Source organism: Mastigoproctus giganteus, chromosome 14 (assembly GCF_048544385.1).
Source record: "Mastigoproctus giganteus isolate SK-2022 chromosome 14, ASM4854438v1, whole genome shotgun sequence".
Taxonomy (NCBI): Eukaryota; Metazoa; Arthropoda; class Arachnida; order Uropygi; family Thelyphonidae; genus Mastigoproctus; species Mastigoproctus giganteus.
In genome coordinates, this window is record NC_143588.1 from 23645755 (window position 1) to 23672220 (window position 26466).

Below are 26466 nucleotides of genomic sequence, written 5' to 3' on the forward strand. Positions count from 1 at the left end.
GGTAGCAGTTCTTCAGGATTTCCTTCCTGTAGGGCTTGTCTTCACAGAACCTATCAGGGTGGATCCTAAATTTATTGAAGATCCGAAGACAATTGGCTGGAAACATGTTCCTCAGGGAATCAATGTTTGACAGCGTAAGACGTAGAGGAAGACAGGAGTCGGGGTGCTCCCCCCCTTGCCCTCCTCGGGCCAGAGATTAATGCGGATACCGATGGAGCATCAATTCGCCTCGTTAGAAGCCGTGCGAGCGTGAAGACATTTTTTGTCATGATGATATGTCTCCAGGGAGTGGTGCCCAGATTTGCTTGTAGGATAGATCTGGAGATAGTTAGGGGGTGGCCTACCACCCTGTTCATCCATCTAAGCAACCAGTACTCTAAACTGAGATACTTTTGTAGGTATGAGGCAGGGGCAGATGACCAAATTTCTTAAGCATAGAGAGGAATCGGCGAAATACACCTCAGGATGTGCCGAACAAGCAGCGCTGGCTGATGCACACCAACGAGTTCTTGACGCACTGCCCAAAGAGCAGCGTACGTCTTCTGCCTCATCCTGGCAAAGTGAGGCTGAAATGTGAGACCAACATCCCAGGTGAGGCCAAGATCAGTATGAGAGGTCACCTTTTGCACCGGTTCCCCACTAACAAAGATTTGGATATCATTTTTGACTTTCTTCTTGGTTATCGTCAGTTGCGCTGATTTGGAAGGGCTCAGATGCAGCCCAATTGTGGCAAGATAACTTTCCAAGCTTAATATCTGCCTATGGTGCTTATTAATTAAGTTGGTGCTTATTAATATAAGCACCAACGTACCCACTGCATGCCTTCCTGGTGAGTTGGAGAGACAGCCGGGGCTGCACTAAGCTGAGGTGCTTGGGGCTGTAAAGATAAAACGAGTGATAGCCATGTGGACCATTATGCCCCATGCTCATTCAAGCATGCCAATAGCTCTTCTTCTAGAGTGGTGTGAGAAGCTGGCTCTGGACTTCCAACATAGAGATCCCTTTGAATCCTACCACCTGGAGTGGTCGTTCTCTCTTTCCCCGCTCCCTTCTTCGGCGACTTCCCCCTTCCAACTTATAATTCTCACTCCTGTACCAAGATGGGCAACCTGTGCTGGGACCCCTCCCTTCAACCAAGTTGGTGCTTTCGCTATTGTCCCCTCTATCTTCCTACCACCTTATCCCCCACTCCGCTTTTTCAACTTTTCTTTCGGCCCTCCTTGCCTTGGGTACCTCAAGGTTCACCCCCCCCAGAGCTCTTCCTACCCGACTCGCCTCCCCTCCCCTCCCCGTGGCGCTGAGCGGTAAACTAGAAGTTTTTTTTTTTATGTCAAAACACGGGGCCCAGGCTAAGAGACCGGATGCAAAACACAACCCTCGCTAACACCACACGAACAAGCAGTGACCTACATAAATCTGGCCTTTATGCCTCTAAGCGTGGTCTATGCATATTAAAACAAGACACTGTTTCTATAGGGATACGCTTAAGTAGGAAGGGTGCAAGAATGTTTGCTGATGCTATCGAGGCAGTGTTAGGTGAGTCGGAAAACCTAGCTTGGGGGTATTCACAGACAGATTAATAGTAGCCGCAGGCAGAGGTGAAGGTGATTCTTGCATTGCTCCCATTGGAATGTGCAGCAGCCTGGTAAGCAAGGTAATGGAGATTTTCAGGACTTCTGGGAGTCATAGTGGAACAAGTAAATACATAGGCTGTGTTAGGGTAGCTAGGAATAAGAACAGGTGCATGTATACTTGCATGTACACCAATGCTAGGAGTTGAGTAAATAAATTTCGTGATTTTGAAGTACTGGTCAAGTCATCAAAGGCGGATATTGTTGGGATATCAGAGACGTGGTGTCACACAGAACTGCAGAATTGGAATTTGGGGAGTACTGTGTGTACAGAAAGGATAGGAGGGGTTATGCTGTTAGTCAAGAAACAGATAAAATCTAAGGAAGTGTCCAGTTGACATGAGTGGACAGTGCAATGTTGAGTCAGTGTAGTGTGACATAGGCACTGGGAAAGGGAAAATGAGAGTAGGAGTGTGTTATAGGCCTAATGAATCTGATGAGTACATTGAATAATTATACAGAGAGTGGGCGAGTAAATCAGTGTCTTATAATGGGGGATTTTAACTCGTGGGTTGATCACTCACACACTAGCAAGGCTTTTGTGGATTTATCGGATGATTGTTTTCTACACTAACATGTTCGAGGGGCAATCAGAGGGAGTAATACCTTTGATCTGATTATCAGCAGTGATTATTCATGCATTAAGAATATGCAGATAAAGGAAGCACTGGGTGACAATGATCACAGTACACTGATGTGCGATTTCTTTAAAGATTTTACTGCCATCAGAGGTAAAGGGAAAGGTGACTACGGTGGTCTGAGACAGATTTTAAATTCTGTGCAGTGGGATCAACTTATGATGTTACTCATCAGCAAATCCTAAATGGAAAGCACTGAAGGAATTAATCTTGGAAGCTACTAGGCTTTTCATACCGATTAAGAAACTGTTCAAGGTTTAGGCCTAAATGGATGCCAGATGAACTAACTAACTATAAGCTAGTCTGTAATCAAGTCACAAAGGAGGCTAGAAAAGCGAAGGCAGATTACAAGAAATTAGCAAAGACTTCTTTAATTATATAAACTCTAGAAGGAAGGGGATGAATCAGATTGGTCCGCTTTATATCGGTGGTGTGACTGTAGATGATCCTGCTCAGATAGCTGCCAAACTGAACAAGTATCTTACATTTACATTCACACATAATGAATTCCGTAAGGAAGTGGAGAACAGAAGCTTATTAAACTCTAGTGAGCTAAATGATTTTGCAATAACTGAGACCAAAGTGGAGGAGAAATCGTTTAAGTTAAACATAACTGGATAGATCCCATCCACCTGGGTGGATGGGATCTATCCAGTTATATTAAAGAGACGGCAAAGGAAGTAAGCAAACCCTTTTTCATAATTATGAGCGCATCCTTGGACTCAGGGGAAGTCCCCCACGGACTGGAGATGTGCAAATGTATCCCCAATTCACAAAGGGGGATCAAAGCGTGATACGAGTAATTATTGACCTGCTAGTTTAACTTCTGTTCGGGGAAAATAATGAAGTCACTGCAGGATCATCTAGACAAGACTGAAGTAATAATTCAGACACAGCATGGGTTTGTTAAGAAAACGTCTTGTCTGACCAATTTCCTTGGATACTATGGTGTGATCACAAAGGAACTGGATGCAAAAAATAACTTTGATATCATATATTTGAATCTTAGAAAGGCGTTTGATACTGTTGCCCACAAAAGACTGCTGTATAAATTGGAGTAGTATGGCATTAAGGACAAGTTGCTGTTATGGATAAAGGGATGGTTGAGTGGGGGAAGACAGTGTGGTAATCAATGGACACTGCTCTTCGTGGACTGTTATTATTGGGCCCATTGTTGTTTTCTGTATTTATCAATGATACTGATAAAATTATATCAGGCTTAATGTCGAAGTTTTCAGATGATGCAAAGGTTGGCAGGGTTGTTAATAACAGTAATGACAGTATGCTACTGCAAATGGATCTAGAAAAGTTGGGCAGATGGGCTAAGAAGTGGAAAATGAAGTTTCACATTGACAAATGCAAAGTACTGCGTACGTATGGGTAGCAGTAGCCCCAGAGTAATGTACCAACTGTGAGATAGTACACTAACGGTAGTGGAGAAAAAAAAACACCTGGGGGTAATTGCGCAGTCAGATGTTTTCTGAGTAGTGCAGACAGACTGTCAGAGCAGGTCATGGGGTCTTGTCAAATGATAAACAGATATTTTTTCTAGCAGGGATAAGGAGGTTCTTATCCCCGTGTATAAGGAAATGGTCAGGCCACACCTTGAGTTTTCCGTCTGGAGGCTTCGTTTTAGGAAGGACGTAGACTTCTTGATTAGACCAGGGTTCGAGCCCGTTCCGGGATATGCGGTGGTCATTCCCTGACCTTTCCGCATCCTCCGTATTTGGTGGTGACGGGCTCGAACCCTGGTCTAATCAAGAAGCGTGTGCTATGCACTGCTGCTCCTTCCCACCTGGCTACAGAGGTGCCGGATGTAAAGTTGCTAGAACGAGTACAGAGAAGGGCAACGAGATTGGTGAGGGGGGAACAAAGGGTTATTCTTATCAAGAAAGGCTTATGTTCTGCAAATTGCCGCATCTGGAGACTAGGCACCTGCGAGGTGATCTGATTGAGGTGTATAAGGCCTTGCTGATGGGACTCTTCCTCATACTCAGATTACAAACCTGAGGGGACATGAACTGAAATTGAGGAAAGACAGTTGACGAACAGATGTGCGGAAATTTGCCTTTAGCTAAAGGCAAATTTCAGGTAGTTAATTGCTGGAACAAACTTTCATCTGTCGTTTTGGAAGTTAATAGCTTAAATAAATTCAAGGACGAACTGAACAAACCTTTGGCGCGAATGGATGGGTGAAATGGGTATTTTTTTTTTGTCTGATGCTGTATAAGCTTGCTTTCTTGCATCGTATGCCTCTGCTAATGTATTCATCGCGGAGTTGGGAGAACCACCAGAACCGCTTTACAAATAACATTATACAACTCACAAACATCTATTTATGCAACACTCCAATCTGTGAGACATGAACTTCCTGGATATGACTCTGCTCAAGAACTACATTTTATACTATGCTGCCAACCATACCAGAGGTAGAATTTCTGCAACAGTGGGCCACGAGTGCGAGAACTCCAGTGAGTAATCTCCTCCCAGGGTGCAATTTAATCTCTTTCCAACCTTAATCGAGGTAGGATTTGTTTCGGGATCTTCTGCTAACCCCATCCTTTATACCTGTATACTTCAGGTACTGCAGACACCTTCGGGTGTAAACATTATATGCACTTGTATGCTGTAGACTGGGCTGACACCTTCTGGTGAGGAATGCCTGGTACCTGCATGCCAAATAGTGCACCATTTACAGGGTACTCTAATCCTGCAGCTTTCTTCTCTTTCCCTGGCTCGGCTTCCAAATCTTTCTCGTGCAGCTTTCTTCTCTTTCCCTGGCTCGGCTTCCAAATCTTTCTCCCTACCTACCTCATCTAGAAGACGCTTTCTTTCCTCCTCTTCCCCTCTTAACCCCCACCCTTCAGCTATCTCCCTCACTCCTGGCGGAGAACGGCCAGAGTACTGTGAATAGCCTGGCGCACCTCTCAGCGGTGGTAGCGAGCAACGTAGAGTTCCGCTAGGGCCCTGCAGAATCCATCACAAAACTACACATACAACAAAAAACACTTTTCTGGTTTTACAGAGATCCTGTGTTCATCAGAAGAGTACTGATGGCACCTTACCCAAACACTATGTTGGCTGAAAGCAGCATTAAAAATTTACAGCAACAATAATCAGAGTTTATTAGATGTGATTGGGAACTTAACAAAATGAACGTTACTGCTATATTACAAAGCCACCTTTATCCCGATTGCTAATTATGCTTCAGTTGCTTGGTTTATTAAAGCCACAAATGTCAAAGTACAAACTAAATTAATTTTAGTACACTCAGTAATGCTTTCTACGATGCTGAGTGGTTGCAGGAGTCGCCTCTGCTGTTTTATAGTCCTTGCTGGCACAAGGCCAGCAAGGACTATAAAAGCATATTCCACGGAATGCTGGACTTGCATTCTGTGGAATATGGTACAGACTAAAGAAAGCCATCCGCTGGAATTCTTGGAAGTGAATGCAGCATAAAAAATGACATCAAGATTGAGAAGGCTCGGATCTGGAACTAGCTCATAAATACAAATATATGTGGAAGCACTGGGATACCTTTGTCACCAATTTGTCCCCGGATGTGACCTTTACTTCTAGCAAGTTTCTTCATTAGTGGTTTTATGCATCCATGACATCATTCATAATCACCGAGCATGGATCTCTGAAGTATAATGTCCAACTGGTTGCTTCCTCTTGTGGGGGAACCCCATTGGTGATTGAGAAGCCGGCTGGCTCTTGAGAGGATGTTGCAATGGTCTCAAGGTGTCAGTTGGAATAGGCATTCAACGTGAATGGCGTTGGTGGTGAGCTTGTGCGCCATAAAGCCCATCTTTCACCCTGAGGGGAGAAGTTTGTTTGTTTATTTGGTTTTTAGGAGCATTAGCAACTAAGGCCATATTGCTCCGGGATGTGCGGTGGTCATTCCCTGACCTTTCCGCATCCTCCATATTTGGTGGTGACGGGCTCGAACCCCGGTCTAATCAAGAAGCGTGTGCTACACACTGCTGCTCCTTCCCACCTGGCTACGGAGGCGCCTCCCTGAGGGGAGAAAGATTGTTACATACTAGCAAATGTAATATTGGTCAGGGATAGTCAAATTTTTGTGGTGGTTGTTGTTTTACAGAAGGGACAATAATTGTTCATATAATCGTTATGAAAAATAAGTGTAATATATACACCACCATGGTCACGAGCTGAAAATATTCTGTTCATATTTCAGCACGAAATATGAACAGAATATTTTATAATCAACATTGTACTGAACAGTTTTTAAGTGAATGAACATTTTTTGGTTCTTTTGAGAAAAAAATTAAATAAAATGAAAAGCTAAGGTGATGTATACAGATATGTCCATGCAGGATAACTGTGACTCCTAAAATGTTTTAGAACTCAATCGTGACTTCTGACAATGGAAAGAAAAAAGAACAAAAATCTCAAAGGGCTGAAATCGATTAATTTGAAGAGAGTGAACGTAAGAAGTGTGATATACAAAAAAGGAGAGAAAATCAGAGGAAATCACGCGGTTGATAAGAAATAGCATCGCGCTGCGAAATAACCAGGGATTCAAGAAAAGCTTAAACTTATGAAAAAAGATTAATGCAAATAGCAGTGCGTCTCTGGAATTCAAGCGACAGCCCAGCGATAATTTTATTCTTCAGAGAGGTTTAAATGTGAGGGCGCCTTTACTTGGGTGAAGATTTACCCCGGAACTGAGCCTTTCCTGAAAAATTAAAGTCATTACCAAGTAAGCTAAGAGTTTTTCAATATGGCTGGCCATTATATCAGTTGATTTTTTCTGTCTGTGATTGTCTGTAGAACTTGGTCGAAAAATATAAAGATAAATACAGCAAACATTTAAGAATAACGAAGGGATGGAAACTAAACACCATCTACTTACGCCTCTTCATGACTGTGCTTGAGTACAAAGTTAGAAGAAAATTCCCGATTAAAAATGGTTGATGGCTTTAAATTAATTCAAACATATTAACATAAACGAAATAATTCTGTCTAAAATGTTAAACAAGTAGGGAAATAATTATTCAAATCTTTTGTCTCCTTTCTTTTTAAAAACTGGAATGACAACTTTGAACTCCTCACTCAATGTGACGATTCCAAAGAATAACCAACGTTTCTCCTGGACATGCTGCCAGAATTCCTCAATACGCTTTTCAAAGGAACCGAAACTGAGAGTTTCGTGGATTAAGCAGAGTCATCCAGTGCAATGTTAATACTATGCAGAAATTCTGGCTGACCTGAGTCCGCTGGAATGAACAAATTTCAAAACGTAAAAGAGCTACCGGACAGTTCCTTTCTTGTCCAATGAAGTTATTTCACTATATTCACGTAGAAGCCCTGCTTTTTTTTTTTTTTCTTTTTTTCATGGCTACCCGCTAGGGAGATGCATTTCTGCCACCGAAGGAATCCGGAAACCATGACTCAGTCTCAGAAATCGTTGTTTTCCATCCTAAAAAAGAACTTCAGGGATGGAATGAGAAAGATATTAGATTGAGATAAAGGTCAAACAAATACTGTAGATCCGGCAAAATTTCAGAAGCCATTGGTGTGGCAGTATGTGAGGAGGTAATATCCCCTCATGAATTCAAAAGGAAAATCAACTGCATTAATAATAATTTCTACTCCATTTCCCTTCTTTTTAAGACCAGACGATAATATCATTCTAGTTATTCGACAATTCGTTCAAAAATACTTAAGGAATTAATTGGCAAAGATAGAGTCCGCAACAAAATATGAAAAGCGCAAATAAGTAATAATAGATTTGTAAGATTTTATGTGAAATTCCACAGATCTTAAGTCTTTAGAGCAGGTTGCTCAAAAGAATCGTACATTTCACAAGTCAATGCGTGAGGTCTATAAATTAAATTTCTTCTAAGGACAATTTTCAGGATGGAAAATCCAATCTTAGCTGCTCTTAGTCTATTTTAAGACTGATAACCCCCCAATCTAGAGTTGTATCTCAGGTACTCACTTCTGATCTTTGTTTCTTGACTTTATTTCAGCTGGAAGCCTTTTGCTGAAAATAGTACAGGGTAGACTTAATCTGTAATGACGTTTTTCTTCAAAAGTGCGTGTGTTCAATTGTCTGTTTGTGAGGAGAAAACCTCACAACCAAAATCTGAGATCGAATAACTCATTTCTGACTTTAAAAAAAATCTCCCCCAAGGCATTTTGGAGTCGAAGTATTGATCCCCCTCTTCTCAGCAAACAATTGTATTACCACTAGACTAGTGGATCGAGAAAGAACTTAAAGAATAACTTATTTTAAACTGACTCCTGGCTTTCTAAAGAGTTTCTCTTCACCAGCCGAGCGAAGAAACCCTACCAAGGAACTATAATAATCAAACATTGCATGAGTTGCCAATAACAGGCAAAAAAATAATGTTAAATTTAATTTCCAAACAATGGCAACAGATGAAACCAAGTTGCTTAAAAGCATAGTAATTAAAACTATAAACTTGCAGTTATAAGTGGATTTAAGTTGTTGTTGTTTTTAAATATAAGAATTCCTGACGCGTTTCATTTAAACTCATTATGGTGTTGGCATACTCTTTCCTCCAGTTATTTAAAACGCCCCTCAATTTCAACAGCAGTTGCCCCTAAACGGGGTACCATCGAGCAGTGCCCGTAATGTTCTCTTCGCTGCTAAACGTAAGCTAACTTCATGCATCAGGGGATGCGCTCTTGTACCTAATGTCACAACGGCGTTCGTGCCGTACGATTTCGGCATAACTCATGTCAGAAATAGATGACACGAGGCCTCACGTGTTCCAGACAGCCTTCGAGATCATGGAGAGCAGCGATGGCTGTTGCAATATCTACAAGGCGAAGTAAAGAAGTATCAAACTTAAGATGCTTGATGGAAGATGCAAATGGTGGATAAGCACTTTCCTCGCTGCGACCTTGGCGTAATGTATGACCTTTCGATCTTTTTGCTTCCCTTCTCGAGCATCACGTTCGAAATATGTCAGGGGGAGCTAGCACATCCGTAATACATCTGCGGCCATGAATCACTGTTCGCCAAAATTGATTTTCTTCCTCCTGTCGTCAAGAGGCACACGGCTATCAAAATCCGAATTTCTTATTTAGAAATCAAGAAAGACACGCGTATAATGTTTTTCTTCCCGGTGGCGGCAAGTCCTTGCTCCACCTTCCGATGCCACGGTTGGGCGACTTGTTTTTGCTGGCAAAAAAAGGGGCAACGACTTTCACGGCCGGTGAGCGGAAATGCGGAGATTGCGGTGCCGAAGTGGCCGATGCAGTTAAAGGAAGGTTATCAATTTAGAGGAACTAGTTGCATTGCAAAAATCCTCCAGCCAAGAAATGAAAAAAAGATATGAACTGAAATTGAAAAAGAAAATTTTTCAGAGAAAGTTCATGCCTCAGTTTCGCCGATACACATCGTCATAACGCTGTTCGCTTGGTTATTACTTTGTACAGGTCCTCCGTGACAGCCTAGGTGTCGCCACTTGTCACTCCTTTGGATAAATCTCGGTTCAAAGATTGAAGGAATTCCTAAAGCCTCTTTAATCGGATTTTTCATCCACCACAACATACAAACCAGCCGATGAACTCACTTAGACATCATAGGCAGGAGTAATGGCCAAAGATGCTGATGTCCTGTAAAACAGCCCTTTGGAAAAATCTGGGTTAAAACCTCGTCAAAGGAATTCTTAAAGTCTCTTCAATCGGATTTTTCATCCCTCACAACATACTAACCAGCCCATGAACTCACTGAGACATCACAGGAGGAGTAATTACCAAATATGCCTGTAAAACAGTCTTCCTTAGATACCAGTGTTTGTCAGAATGTAATATGTTTACCACAAAGTGAATTATCTAATTAAGAACACCAACTATTTATGGATGATAGTAAATAGATTCGACTAATATGCAAAGCGGTCGCTTTGCGTATTAGACGAATGCCTTGATTTAATTTATTTAATTGGGAAAAATCTTAGACAAATTCTAAACCACAGTAGAATACTAAGCACCAACCGACTGTCTTTTAAAAAAAGCAGAAAAATGCGAGCTACAATAAGGAGGCAAAGCTTGCTATCTGATCTAGATAGGATTAATTACTGCTCTGGGTCTGCTTACAAATCTCTAGAAGTTAATAAACCTCAGGGAATATTTCTCCAACGTCTTCAAATCGAGGAGAGGAAAAAAAAAAACAACAAAACACTAAGCGTCAACAAGATTGTAGCTTACCGATCGTAGCTCCATACATATGATACCACCAAGTAAAACATCCGGGGCTATTCTCCGGGGGATACACAGGTGAGAAGAGCCGGGCTGTATCATTTTCTCTTCTAGGAGATGAGGCTTCGGTGTACATATAGAAACCTGGGGAAATAAAAAAGAGGAATTAGAACACAGTACCCCCCATAAAGGAAAATACAGGCAAGAACTTTGTTCGGGGAGAGAAGTCGACCAGAATATTCTCCAGAGAATAAATCAATGAAGTTTGCTTCCTAAGTGGATAGAAAGAATGAGAACTAAACTTTATTGTTGAACGTAAAAGTTTCGAAAGAAGGCAAAAATTTAGCTAGAAATTTATCTAAGATTATCCCTTTTAACGAATAAACATACCACTCTTTCTAGAAGCATTAATAAACAGTGTGTACATTATTATATATCAGATAGAAATAAATAACAAGTGTGTTGTTTATATTTAATGTCATATGAAAATTTCCATGAAAAACTCAAAAACTCATCGTGATTATTTGTCGAAAAATATTTTGGCATTCTGCCAAAACATCTGTAAATAGATCGTTGAGTTATTTGTTCATCGTACTTTGTTCTTGAGGGAGAATTACTAAAAATCCCCAAGAACTTTACATAATGTCTAGTATTGTGCAGTTCTTAGAGGGGGAAGCAGATGCTTAAACCAACATCCGACATGTTATTTCATAACAAGACCTGCTTCGTTTCGTTTGCTCTTTGTTTAGGTTGTGTGTGTAATTTTTCGTATTTTATTTTAAATTCAGCGCAAACTAACTTAATTTTTTTAATATAAAAAATAAGCAATATTACGTTAGCCTCTACCAACTAATAAGAATTTTATAGCTCAATTTTGTTTCTATCACACCTTGAAAATTAATGGATAACTGACTTATGGTAAATCTTTTACCTTTATGTGTTAAGGGTAATCTTTTAACGTTCCTCCAAGAGCGAAACCCCTGTTAAACTTAAGTGGATAACTGCATGCAACAAAAGAAAGCATATTCCATTAACATCTTGACAGAGATCAAGGGATTTTCTTGTCAGTGTTTCAATAATGAAGAATAACGTCATAAAGGGGAACCTCTCGAGTCTTTTCTCTCGCTTCCACCATTCATCTTCTTCAAAATGAGTGTTTCATTTATCGGTAATTACTTTTAGGCAAAATCTTTATGGCTGTTCGATGTTTTTACAGTTTCAAAAGCATTTCAAACTTCAAAGCATTTTTTTTTTCTTTCTGAATCAACAAAAAATTTAACTTAACGTAGAAAATTTTAAGAACTCTTTTTTAATTAGTTGGGTGTTGTTTAGGAATCAATGTATGTGGAAGTTGTATATTTCGTATGATCTCTTTGTTAATTTTGGGATGAAAAACCGAACAAGCTATGTCATTTCTTCGTATTTGACCACAAAAAGCGCCGACATCTTTAATATTCAATTAGTAAATGTCTTTCCGGAATAGTTAATTCAAAATATATAGTGTGAAGAATAAAATACCATTTTTCTTTCATTGTGTTGTTTCTTTTTATCCACTGCAACGCTCGCAAAAGACGTTTATAAAACGATCTACTAATACATCCCGATTTATGATCAGCAGACAGTGGCAGTTCCTCTCGGTCTCTGTCAGATACCAGGTTCCCTTCAGACGCATTTACACCGAAAGGTGCTTCCTTCCTGGCTCATATTTCTTACATACAAAGGCTGGAGACGGTAAAATGCATAACAGCCTTCCTGTTCCGTTTCGAACATCAAGTATGCGAAGACTCCATGCACGCTGCATTTACAGTATTTTATTTAGAGAGAGAGAAACACGTTCTTCTTATACCTCGAAACATATTTCCACAAAGGTTTCGGATATCATGGACAAATATGTGTAAGGAAAGACGATGGTTCGCCTGGAATGTCGATTGAAGTCAGTAAAGACGAAAATTGACTTTTTTTTTTAAACAGATACTAGTTTTTCATCCTGCAAAATATGCAAATTGATCATAGAAAACATTCAATTTACGAAGGCCAGAATATTGACATTTAGTCGCCATAGTTTCCTAAAACATAATTAATCTAAGTCTCGAAGGCTAGTTTCAGAAATTAAAAAGAGATGGCGCTAATCGATGCGCACGACAAGGTTCTTCTGAATTACAGAAGTAAATTTTATGTCCTGTATCCTCGTGATCGATATCAATGTTTTTTTAATTGTTCATTACTTTAATATAATGCGTAATTCTTAGTGATGAATAATCTAAACATCGAGTTCTGTAAACAGGTGGCACTCATTTCTAGAAATTCTGATCTCCCTCTCTCGTAAAATTAATAAATCCCTTATAAAATATGTGCCAATTAATTTTGACTTAGTGGAGGATTATAAAATAGTTTCAAAAGTTTCTCATTATATTTACTTTCAATACTTAGCATTTACAAGGGGTGATCAAAAACGATTGAGTTTAATTTTATTACACAAAATGAAATCAATGCAAAGTATACAATGAGCACGAGCCTAACAGATATTCACACTTTTTTTGTGTGTGTTATCTACGGGTCCGAATTAATTTCTGGGAACCAACATCAAGCTCGAACAAGGATGACACACCCACAAGCCAATGGAGAATCTGCTGCACCCAGATTCACTATATTTAGAACAGGGGCCTATCCCAGGACGTCCATTAACAAAACTGCCGTGACTACTGGAACAGCATCTGCTATCCTTGAAGACAGACGAATTCTGTTCGAAAAATTGAATTTAGTGATTCACTTTCCATTTTTAATGAAGATTCTACTTTTTTCAGGAGATCCTATTAAAAAGTGTCATGGACAGGTTGGGATACAACAGAACCTTTTTCGCACTTTACTTTAACTTCTGTAAGTTGCATTTCTTTAGGAAATACACACGGGGGGGGGGGGTTGTTCCAGAGACCACAAATAGAGATCATTAATGGATGGCTGCAGGGTGATGCACATTTTCTGACGTTCGGTTTGCAACCCGCGCAATAGATTTTATTGAAGAAGTAGTAGGCTAAGGCCGCGGATTGGTTAAAGATGGGCGAGTAAGCTTCCCTTCTGAGCCCGTAATTTTCTTCTAGCTTCTCAACCTTCGACCAATTCATGCTCCAAGAAAAGCATAGGACTCAACTGTGTAGGTATGTAAAAAGCGTGAATCCTTTTATACAAAACAAATGAATAAAAAATATTTTGATTTCTGCATTCCTCCTTTCTAAGTCGCCAAATTTCCCTCGTTTCTTAAACCTTTTTTTTTTTTTTTTATGAGAACCCCAAACACGAGAGGTATTATAACCTATAGTACTTAGTACCGTGCTTGGGTTGGAGGTTGAAAAGACGAAAGAAGATATTTGTTGATATTGGACTTGAACTTCTGTCGATTGTAATTTTCAGGAAATACGTATGAAGGAAGGTTGTTCCAGAAAACGGCAGTTGAATGAATAAATGAGGAAGATGAAAAGTTGGTTCTGTGGGTTTGAAGTTGGACAGTAAATGGATGTTGGCTGGTGGCGGCACGTGTTCGGACTGTTTTGAAAGATAGAGCGGGAATTATAGAAGCCAATTCAGAAGAACAGTGCCCATGGAAGTATCTGTAGAAGAGGATTGCAGCAGAAACAGTGCGTCTATGAGAAAGCGAGTGGAGAGACTCTGTTAGAGATGAATCATTAATTAACCTAACTGCCCTCTTCTGAATGGAATCAAGAAGCCTAAGAGAGGTTTTGGGGGCACCACCCCAGATGTGGGAACAATATTCCATGGCAGGGCGGATTTGCGATTTATACAGAGTGAGCAGCTGTTTGGGAGAAAATTAACGCCGAGAGCGAAAGAGAAAACCAAGTTTTTTAGATGCAGAGGAAGCAATATTTGTAATGTGCTTGTGCCAAAAGAGATTAGAAGTCAGGGTAATCCCCAAAAGAGATATATCATTTTGCCTAGTAATCGGAGTGTCACTAAAGATAAGCATAGGAGCAGAAGAATCCTTTTTGCGAGATATAAGACAAGATTGAGTTTTAGAAGGGTTGAAATCAACTAAGTTGTCTTTGCCCCACTGGAGAATTACCTGAAGATCGGCATTTAAGGAATTGGCAGCAGATTTTCGAGAACTTGAAGCTGATTGAGCTGGACAAGGTTTCTCAAAATGGAAAGTTGAATGCAATGTGCTATCATCGGCAAAACTATGGATAGGATTTCCAGTCAATGGAAGAAGGTCATTGATATACAAGAGGAAAAGAGTGGGGGAAAGAACTGAACCTTGGGGGACACCGGCATTAGTGGAGAAGTTAGAAGACAGAGAGCCATCTACCATCACCCTCAGTGAGCGATCAGAGAGAAAACTGGATAACCAATTACTAAAAACAGTTGGCAAACCATAAGATGGAAGCTTGTTTAGAAGACCTTTATGCCAAACACGATCAAAAGCCTTTGAGATGTCAAGAGCAACTACTTGTGTTTCACCGAACCTTTCCATTGAATTAGTCCATAAATGGGTAACATAAGCCAGAATATCACCAGTGGATCGACACTGACGGAATCCATACTGGCGATCGTTGATCAGACGGAAGGTTTCTAGGTAGTTTAAGAGTTGGCGGTTAATTGATTTCTCCATTACTTTAGAAAGAGTAGAAGTAATTGCAATGGGACGATAATTGGATGGGAGGGATTTGTCACCCTTTTTAGGAACTGGCTGTATATGAGCAAATTTCCAAGCAGAAGGAAAAACACCTTTGGAATAAGAAAGTGAAAAAAGGCGGCAAAGAACAGGAGTAAGTTCAGGAGCACAGGGTTTGAGAACAAGTGGAGGTAGTTTAAGAAGAAATACCATCGGGACCTGGAGCTTTCTTAGCATCAAGATTCGTCAAAATCCTTCTGATATCCTTTGGACGGAAGACCACAGGAGGCATTGAATGGAGCGTGTTAGGAATGGTGGGAGGTGTTTTACCAAGATCATTAATACATGAGCTCGAAGAAAAATGGGATGCTAGCAGATCAGCTTTATCCTTGGCTGAAGTGACAACAGAACCATCTGGTTTGGACAGAGGTGGGAGCAGAGATGGGCAAAAGTTGCGGCCAATAGCTTTGGCAAGAGACCAGAATGCTCGGCTACCATTAGGGCAAGAAGCAAGTTTTCTACTCTTAGCCTGTTCAAACTCTAGTTTGGACTGATTGATAACTGCTTTACAATTGTTGCGAGCTTTGGTGTAGGCAGAAAATGAAACTGAAGAATTAGAAACAAGCCAATTACGATATGCAACGTTCTTCTCTTGGACAGCCTTAGCACATTTATTGGAAAACCAAGGTTTAGATAAAGGACGAGATTTTAAAGTGGAGTGTGGGATAAAGGATTCCATTCCTGCAAGAATAATTTCACTGACACGATCTGAGCAAACGTTGACATCAGAAGTTTTGAAACAGTAATCAGACCAAGGAAAAGAAGAAAAGAAGTCTCGCAGGTCATCCCATTTTGCATTCTTGTAATGCCAAACAATACGAGGTTGGGAATAGGCATGAGATAAAGGTTCCATTGGAGAAGAGACAATCACCAAGTTGTGATCTGAGGTGCCTAAAGGACCTCTCACTTCAACCTTGTACTTAGAAGGGTTGTTTGTGAGAAAAAGATCAAGCGTATTGGCTGTATGATTAGGATTGTCCGGTATTCTTGTAGGTAAATGAACAATCTGTGCTAGGTCATTAGTAATTGCAAAAGCCTCAGCATCTCGACCTGCTGGGTCGGTGTGACTAGAAAACGGAAGCCAGCTGGAGTTGTGAACGTTAAAATCACCAAGGAAAATTACCTCACTGTTAGGAAAGTTGGACTGGAGAAAGTCAAGTTGCAAAGAGAGGAAGTCAAAGAGCTCCAAGTGATTAGTGGAGTTGGGAGAACGGTAGAGACAACAGATGAATTTTACACAATGAGGTAGAGAGATTTTAAGCCAGAGAAGATCAAAGAGAGGAGATTCCAAATTGCCAAGTTTCTGACAGGGAATATCAGAACGGACATATGCACAAGTACCACCTTTGAGGCGAAAGGAATCATACAGCAAATAATTTGGACATCTGAGATGAGCAGTAGTTGAATCAACTGATAACTGAGATTCAGTCAGAAAAAGTACATGGGGTTTGGAAGACTGCAAGTGGAAATGGACATCGTTGAGATTAGAATTGAGACCACGTATATTTGTGAAATGAATTAGGAAGTCCTTGGGAGGTTTAGATCTTTTCGCAGATAAGCTTGCTCTATTATTTTGACAATTCATGGTGTATTCAATAGTAAGAAAAAGTGGGTGGGACATGCTGTATGAAGTATTGAAATTTTTGGATATGGCGTACATGTGGTAAGAATATACCCAGATCCTTGACATAACGTGGCCTCGACAATGCTCCCCGCATACACACTACTCGGACTCCCTCCAGTCACTATCTGGCAGAGTAGAGGTAGCAAGATTATACACTAGCTGATTCGGAAGCTTCCTAGAGAGTTACCAATAGGTTCAGTCCGGTGTACTAACTAGCGGCCGGCCTGCGAACACCGTTTTAGAGCGGTACCCTCGAAATGTAAGGAATATTGGATCTTGCCACGACATTCATCATAACCTCAAAAATCATCAATCATACTGCATGATGGAAGAGATAGGGAAGGGTTGGCCGGAACTTAGCTCTAGAGACTAAACATGGGTTCCACCACTTCAAGCCTCCAATAAGCAAAGTGGTGGTATTTCACCGGTTGATGAGAGTCATCAACCTAGTACTGCCTGGTAACATAGAGGGGCGGCATTCCTCCATGTGGTGTGGGCGCCACACCTCGACCCCTGCTTACGTTGGTTCACACCTGGGTGGTCACCCACCATGTACTTGTGCATGAAGGTTATACCCAGGGTTACTAACAGTCCCACCATCGTGAAGGTGCAAGCAGAGGATTTGGCTGTCATAGACCGTCCGGACTTCGCCGAAATTGGGTCCACTTTGACTTGAGTGTCACCCGAATATCAGTTCCATCAGCGTTTTAGACTCCCAGGTAGCAAGAACAGCTTGTCTGGCATATCTGAGAGAATGTCTGTGACAACCTCAAGGACCAAATGAAGTAAACCTTTTACTTCATTGATTCTGTTAATTTCTGATCTCTCTGTGATACACTGAATTGTCATACTCACCAAACTGTTGTAGCCACCGATTTATCATATACAGCAATTCACCAAATTGTCTCGTACACCTTGCAGAGACCTTGACTATTGGATTTCAGTGGACGCGTTTATCCCCAATTTCTTACTCCTGTTCACTCAAAACCACCGACCAACTTCAAAGTCATTTTTAAGCACGATAATCACTGTAAACGAGACAAAGTTCGCAGTGGAAGCATCTTCTTCGATATTAACAAAATTATTTATACTCATACTGTGAGACAACGTTGTAAACTGAAGTTCTAATGAAATGGAATTTAAAAGTGGACCCGAAAAGACCTGATTTGGAAATCTGAGAATGGCCACTGCATCACGGCAATTGACGAGTACACAGAACTTTAACAAACTGTTGAGTAAACTCTACATGAGAGAAGCATCAAAACTATTCCTCGCTTTTCCTATAATTAGGGCCTTGTCCCTTGTAACTTTTTTTTTCTATTTCCTGATTTCCAAGATGACAATTTTCAATTGGGCACTCGGAGAACCTTAAATCATTTCTCAAACAACTGCATCTCTGAAAAAAATGGGTCGTGAAACGGACCAGTGCATTGGGCTAGATGCGATTTATTTTTGGTTTTGATCACCCGTCGTAAAATTCTACAATCCAAATTTAATCAGTGCTACGATAATGTAAATATTTCTTGCGTATTACCTGCCCTTCCTTTTCCAAAAGTATGGTCATAAGATGGTCCAGTCCCCACATGACCAGAGGGAGTACCAAACTGATGTCTTCTCCAATCGAAGTGGTGTGAGGGGTCATGGGTCCATCCACATAAATCTGGATCTTCGAAATCGCACCAAAGACTTGGACGAGATATGGCCACTGAAATAAAATGAATGAATCATATTATAATCAAAAGAAAAAATAAATAAATATTATAATTGTTGGATGGAGTAATGATATTTTTATAACCGATCAATTATATATTTTGGGAATTATTTTTGGGTTCTCAGCGCTTACAAATCAAGAAGTAAATAACTATACTTTACTCATTTTTTCGCTCGCCCTGTACAGGAAGTTCCTTAGCATACAGAGATTGATTAATGTATGCACAATCAATCAAAGGAGCCCTTCAAAATTTCCTTTTTAGTACTTTCATTATAAGTTTATATTGCCAAAGAGAGGATCTTTTTTCTTCTGTGGAGTAGTTTAAACTTTTAATGAATAATACCAGAGAAAATTGGTGGGATGTTTAACGATATATTACGTCAATTAAGTTGATTACGAAAATGATAGCCTAATTAAGTGGGATGAAAACAAGCAAATATTGGCAACAGAAAATATAGCTGAATGCGAATATCTGAAGGGATATTCACCGAGCGGTGAGAGCGCGTGTGCCCAACATATAATCATGCAAGAGTGGGAAGAACACAGACATGAAATATTCATGCGGGCACACTTAAAATCCAGGAAGAAGAGGGCTAACCAGAATAAAGCTTAGCGTGACTACGATGAAAGATTTCGTGACTGGCTTTCCTCCGCACTAGTTTTCAAACAAATATAATGATGTAGTCGGCAAGGAAACCCGAGTTAAGCCGAAATTACTGACACTATATACGCGCGCACACACACACACCGAGAAATAACTCCTTTCTTTGCTTGTAATTTCTTATAATATTTCGCTACAACTTGCCTGCGTCTACAAAACTTTTGAAGTTTCTTGACAGCACACAAATAACGTAGTGCAGTTTCCCAACAGCTCGAACCACTTCTCGCAGAGTAAACCAATTCAAAACTGCACCGAACACAAGAAACTTTACCCAATAGTTAAACCCAAAGTTTAACTAGAGCCAATACAATACGTATTGACATTGAGCAGGAGAATCCTCTTATGAAAGTTAAAAATTCTTCTTCCTTCCATCTTAACTAGAAAAATATTCGTGTGTTCACAGTATTCTTTACTAGCCAGCAGTCATAGATGAACAAGATATTGAATGGACAAGATGGCACCTTTAGATATGGACTCCCTCAGGAATCAATATGGCCGCTTCTATTTCTCATCTTCCTTGATGACACTGATGAGGGAATTCAGGGGAAGTTGTTAAAGCCCGCTGATGATTCAAATGGTGGAAGGATGGTTAAATTTGACCCATACCATTCTGCTTCTAAATAACTCAGATTGGTTGAAATGTTCACAAATGTTCTGAAAAATTACAACTGTGGAGTTAAAAGTAGTTCAGGACTTATAAAACTGAAGGGTTACGACTTCCCCCTTTCAAACCATGTAAAGTGTCTAGGAGGACACATGGTTTCTTGTCTATGACATAGCTCTTCGTAAGTACGGAAAAATTCATTTAGAATATTGTGTTCCAGTCCTGAAACCACACTTGAAGAAACACTTAGCGATTCCAGAAAGGGTTCAAAGAACGGCAACCAGACTGGTAAGGGGTACTAATCGATGTCCATATGAAGAATGGCTTAGGTGAGGACTGCATTTATTTTCGTGCAGACCACTGCAATGAATTGTCCCCAACAGTGTGGACTGGTGAAATTCAAAGCGGAACTGGTTAGGCGCTTTTTGGCGATGGGAAAGATATAAGTGATAGAGATTTACTTCCCTTTTTTTTTTTTTCTTTTTGTGCCTGTGTGAATATTTTTGGCAAACGCAGAAGGCCCCTTCCCTGCTGAGGGTAGCAAAATGGTGGTTATTGCTGCCTAAATCATTTTCTCAGCACAAGTCAGTATATATAGAAGAAATTTGTAATTGGGTCAATTTAGGACGTGAATTTAGTAATTGATTTTCCTTTTACCTTAGGATCTGTGTTCTTCAGCTCTTGGACGAATTTATATATATGGATAAATGTTCATTTCTGAATCATATAGTCTCCTACTGTTTAATTCTGAAGACCTGGAAATCTAAAAATTAACTTTTTCAGATGTATTTTTCTGGTTTGTCTGGACTGTTGAAGTGAACCAGGATAGGTACCTCATTGCTATAGCCAGTACAGTATAAATCATACCTCTTATAGCGTTTCATGATATATACATATACGTTTATGTAATTAGTATGAAATTTTAAGAATTCGGCCACTTTTGAGTCTGTAGCTAACAGTCAGTAACTCCACTACGTGATAACTCCACTAAGTGATAAAGCCCAAGAAACCTATAGGGAAACAGAAATCCAAAGAAAAAAAAATTAGTCAAGAAACACTTGTCATGATGAACCAAAGACGACAAATGAAGAGCAAGAAAAACACTGACAGGGAGAAAATTGAGTATACTGAGTTATGCAAAGCCATTAGAAAGAGACTCAGAGAGGACATAAGAAGATTTAACACAAGAAAAGTAGAACAAGCATTAAGGGAAAACAAAGGATTTAAATCAGCAGCCATGAGCACTAATACAGAAAGACAAATGATACTGAAACTGAAGAATAGCGATGGTGTACTTATAAACAGCAGAGAAGGCATAATTCAAATAGCAGAAGACTACTATAGAGAATTATACAAGGAGCGAGGGAATGATACCAGCAGTGGGGAACATGGATTGCAAAGTAGCAACACATACGACATACCCGATATTCTTCCTGATGAGGTAGAACATGCATTGAAGAAAATGAAGAATCGGAAAGCCCCAGGGGAAAAATGAAGTTACTGTAGAGTTGTTAAAATTGGGAGGACGAGCCATAACACAAAAACTGGCAAGGCTCTTCACAAAGTGCATTAGAAAAGGTGTGACGCCAAAGCAGTGGAATAATGCAATCATAGTTTTGCTGCATAAGAAAGGAGATAAATCAGAAATTGGAAATTATAGACCAATTAGCTTGTTATCCCATATCTACAAGTTGTTCACAAGGGTCATTACTAACAGATTAGAAAGAATACTTGATGAGAATCAACCGAAAGAGCAAGCTGGCTTTAGGACAGGATTCTCAACTATGGATCACCTTTACGTAATATCACAGCTAATGGAGAAAGCAAATGAATATAAAACACCATTATGCCTGGCATTTGTGGATTATGAAAAGGCGTTTGACTCCATACAGCATAAGGCAATGTTCTGGGCACTGGAAAGACAAGGCATAGATACTCCATATATTATGATTTTGAAGAAAATATATGAGAGTGCTACATCCTTTATTAGACTAGACAAAGACAGTAGCAAATTTAAAATCGAGAAAGGAGTTCGACAAGGAGACACTATCTCCGAAGCTGTTTACTGCTGCCCTTGAGGAAGCTTTCAGAAGATTAGACTGATCGCAGAAAGGAGTCAATGTGAACGGAGAGTACCTAAACCATTTACGATTTGCAGATGACATTGTGGTCATAAGCCACGATCCCAAAGAATTAGAGGAAAATCTTAATCAGTTATGCAAGTTAGTAAGGATTTTGGACTAAAGATGAATATGGCTAAAACAAAAGTAATGATGAACAAGTATGCCACGGAAAGGGAAATAATGATTGAAGGAGCAGTAATTGAAAAGGTGGAGTCATATACTTATCTGGGACAAGTTATTAGCTGTAATAATGATAAATGGCTGGAAGTCAAGAGAAGAATAAATTTTGGATGGATAGCATTCAGGAAATATAGTCACATACTGAAGAGCAATATCCCAGTTTGTCTGAAACGTAAAATAATGAATCAATGTATACTCCCCACCATGACTTATGGAAGTGAAACTTGGGCACTCACCAAAAGAATGGAAGAGAAGCTAAGAACTACACAGCGAAGAATGGAACGAATTATATTGGGAATCAGACTGTTAGATAAGAAGAGAAACACATGGATTAGGCAGCAAACTCAAGTAAAGGACATTCTTATCAAACCTAAAGAACTAAAATGGTCTTGGGCAGGACACATAGCTCGAAGACATGATGACAGATGGACTAAGAAAATAACAGAATGGTACCCAAGAGGAGCTAGAAGAAAACCTGGAAGACAAAGGCGGAGATGGATAGATGAAATTCATGAGTTTTTGAGTAGTAAATGGATGGCCAGTGCTCAAAACAGAAGGAACTGGAAAGTTGCTGGAGAGGCCTTCATCCTGCAGTGGATTGAAAATGGCTGATGATGATGATGATGATGATGAACTCCACTACCACAACTTCTGTGATCTCAAACATTTGACCGGCTGTAAAGAAGGGAAACATTTAATTTTCTGGTTTTCTCTGCCTTCCTCCGAGAGTTATGGATTTTCAAATATTAACATTTTTGAGAGTAATTGTCCTGGGAAATTTGTTTTTCACAAAATAACTTGACCAAGTTGTGATTGTTATCTGGCAGAAAATTTTAACAGATTATATACAATACAGTTCCTCTTTCCATTCTGTATGAATATTTCAAGTTCATTTCCAAGGACTAGCATGGCAGGTGTGCTCTGGAGTATCATGGATCAGGAAAATGGATATAACATTTAAGCAGTTAAATGTTCTCTGAGGATGAAAATTTCAATCTTGAATTTTATATGGCATTTTGTGCTCCAGAAGATCTATGGACTTTGAAAATGTGGTTAGTATATGACAAATCGGATCATAAGTGTGTTCATAAGTCGGATCATAAGTGTTCTACACAAAGTGTGACATTGACCATTGGAAACCTTCCATGGTCAACAACTGGAAGAAATCAGCGATCAGACAGAACGAGTATAGCTTGAGTGAACAATTATTTGACGATAATGAAGAGTGTAAAGACTTCCAGAAAATGACTGTCTGACTATTTAGACTGATTTCTCCTGGTTTCACCAATCCCTGATCTCACACCAATACAAGCCCAACTGTGTGCCTCCAATAAATGCTACACCACGCAAGAAACCGAAGAGCCCTTCACCCTGGAGGAATTTTACCTAGCAGTACTGAAACTCAAGGACAAGAAATGCCCAGGTCCTGACCTTCAGGAGCCCGAGATTGTCATAACAGTAGCAGACAAGTCATAAATAAATAAATAAATTTTCTGTTTATACTCCGGCACGACAACCAAGTCAGTAGAGTTTACAATAAATCTTCAATACAAATATTTATCGTATTTAATAGTCACGGGCTTGAACCCCGGTCCACTCAAGGAACGCGTGCTATGCACTCTCGCTCCTGACCACTGGGCTACGTCAGGCCTTACTTACTGCTGAACCTTTTCGACTACTGTCTGGCGAAAGGATCCTTTTCACTTGATTGGAGACAGCTAATCTGTGACTTCTCCTCAAGAATCCGAATAAACCGCCACAACAGCCAACATCACACAGACCAATCGCCCTCCTAACTGTTCTCAGCAAACTCTTTGAGAGACTCATCTTCTTCAGAATTCACAAATATTATACAAACACAAACCGACAACCAGTATGGATTCCGTCAAGGGCGCTCGACAGTAGACGCACTAAATAACCTGATAACATCTGCTCAATCCACACCTGAAAAATACTTCCTTATAATTGCAGTCGACTTCACCGGGGCGTTCGACTCACTTTTGGTGGCCGAGAATCCTCGGCAGGCTCAGGCAAGCACAGATTCCTCAAAATCTCTACTCCTGCATTAAAATCTATCTATGTGACAGATCTGTCAGCGTAGTTCCCTACTCCAGGATGATCAGAAAGATCCACAAGGGTTGCTCACAGGGCTCGGTCCTAGAACCAACTTTCTGGAACATGGTCTTGGATGAGTTCCTAAATCAAAATCTTGAGCATGTTAAGTTCCAAGTCTATGAAGACGATTTGATCCTTTCCGTGCCTGCCAATTCAACGGGCCCAGCTCGAAATTTCAGCTAACCAAGCACTCTTGCTCATCCAGGGGTGGGCTACCCAGAACAACCTGACAATCTCGGCTGAGAAAACTTCCAGCATCCTCCTGCGAGGGAACCTAAGCTCAATCAGACCACCGCAGGTTAATATCAATGCCACAACCATCAAGCACCGCACCCAGGTTAAGCACCTTGGTTTAATCCTGGACTCAAAATTGTCCTTCCTCCCACACCTACAGTATATTCAAAAGAAGATAAGAAATTACACAGCATTGGTGGCAAGGGTCACCCGCAGGGACTGGAGTTTAAACCGACGTACGCTAGCCCTGTTTTACAAAGCAGTATTTATTCCAGCCATCTTATATGCTGCAAGGGGTCTGGTATCACCGGGCAACTATTGTCACAAATCAGAAGAAATTAGCCACAATTCAAAGAGCAATACTACTTAGAATCACCAGAGTCTGCTGCACGGTGAGCACTCCAGCTCTCCAAGTCATCCCCCTGACCCTTGAAATAATTAGATGTGGCATGTTGTATCATCTGTCCAAAGGAATCTCCACTACCAAGAATTCACCACCAACCCAGCATTCAATCGCAAAATAAAAAAGGCGCCTTCTCGCTCACCTGCAGCAGGCCTGGCAGGACAGATGGATGACATCCACTAAGGGAACAATTACAAAAAAATTCATCCCTGAAGTAACGTTCGCGTTCCCAAAAGCCCCAAGTGGTTTTCCCCTGGCCTGTGTACATAACGTACCTCCTTACAGGCCATGGGTCGATACAAGGAAAATTAACTCTCTGGGCATCACGGATTCTTCAGTGCCACTGACGAATCTTGGCACCATATAATGTATGACTGAGGACGACCATGAAGACTTCAGATCTATTCTGATCACAAAGATTAATAATTTGCCAAAGGACCAAGAACATATACTAATTCATACCCATGACAATTATAAATACTTCACCACTTTTGCACAGGATGTCTTCAACGGATGAAGAACATCAAGGAGCCTAAACCATCAAAACCAATAACTAGAGACAGATTCTGGCCACCGCTCTCCAATAAGCATCAACCACCGACCTCATCGAAGCTCAATTGAACTAAAATTCACTTCCTTCATCCAAGTTCCATAGGGCTGACATCTGCAACTGAATCTGAAGGCAAGATGGACAGGGACCTGGTTCCACGCAAGACTTTCTGAAGTCATCTTCTCTATCGTCCCCATACCTCTGTCTTTCCCCCCAGCCTTCAGTTCTTCCTCACTCTGTCTAACTTGCAGTGTACACCCCGCAGAGAATATTGTGGGGTGTACACTGTGAATAGTGTTGAGAATATTTTCATTTTTAACTAAAATTAACTATAATTAACTTAACTGTACTGTTTTTCTTAGAATTAATGAGCTTTTTTTTTCAGTGATTTTGCCAATAGTTAGTTTTATTATTATTTTATTTATTTTTTTAATTATTATTATTTATTTATTTTATTATTTCGTTTTTTATTTATTTTTTAATTATTATTATTTATTTATTTTATTTTGTTTTTTTTTATTATTATTTTATTTTATTTTTTTATTTTTGCTGGCTCCCAGGTATGGGCAATCTGGAAGCGAGATTGCTGTATTTTTTCGCCAGTATTGCACTACATCCGGCGTGTGCGGGATTTTAGTGCGCTGAGCACTGACGGTAAATAATGGACCCGGATCTGGCTCCTCGAGCTTAGGACAGATATTAGGCGGCAACTGCCTAGTGTAAATAATAAGCAAAAACGATAAGTTTTTGCTTATTATTTACATACAAAGGGTACTAGGAAAGTTTTGCAATACAGCTCTGTTTATTTAATTTTTTCAAAGTAATTTCCTCTACATTCAATACACCTCTCCATCCTCCGAAATCAATCTTTAAACCAGTTCTGCCAAGTTTCACTAGGGAGTAAAGCACACTCGTTGTCCCAAGCCCGTAGAAGGTCCTCATCACTGGAAAACCGCCTCCCTTTTAGCTTCATTTTCACATGCGGGAACAGTGCAAAGTCGCAGGGAGCAAGGTCTGGCCTGTAGGGAGGGTGCTCGAGAAGTTCAGTCCTGTCGTGGTCAAATATTCGGTGCAGGCTTTGGCGCTGTGAGCTGAAGCATTATCGTGAT

The 26466-nt window shown here is 40.3% G+C and overlaps 1 protein-coding gene across 1 annotated transcript in view; it reads right to left on the reverse strand.

Moving 5' to 3' along the window:
- The window catches only part of LOC150075020 (uncharacterized), a 198511-nt gene that overhangs the window by 109947 nt on the left and 62098 nt on the right, over positions 1–26466 (reverse strand). The window contains exons 4-5 of the mRNA XM_090388314.1: positions 18311–18481; positions 10478–10612 (exon numbers count right to left, since the gene is read on the reverse strand). Coding sequence (XP_090244440.1) covers positions 10478–10612; positions 18311–18481 — 306 coding nt within the window. The remainder of the gene's footprint in view (positions 1–10477; positions 10613–18310; positions 18482–26466) is intronic.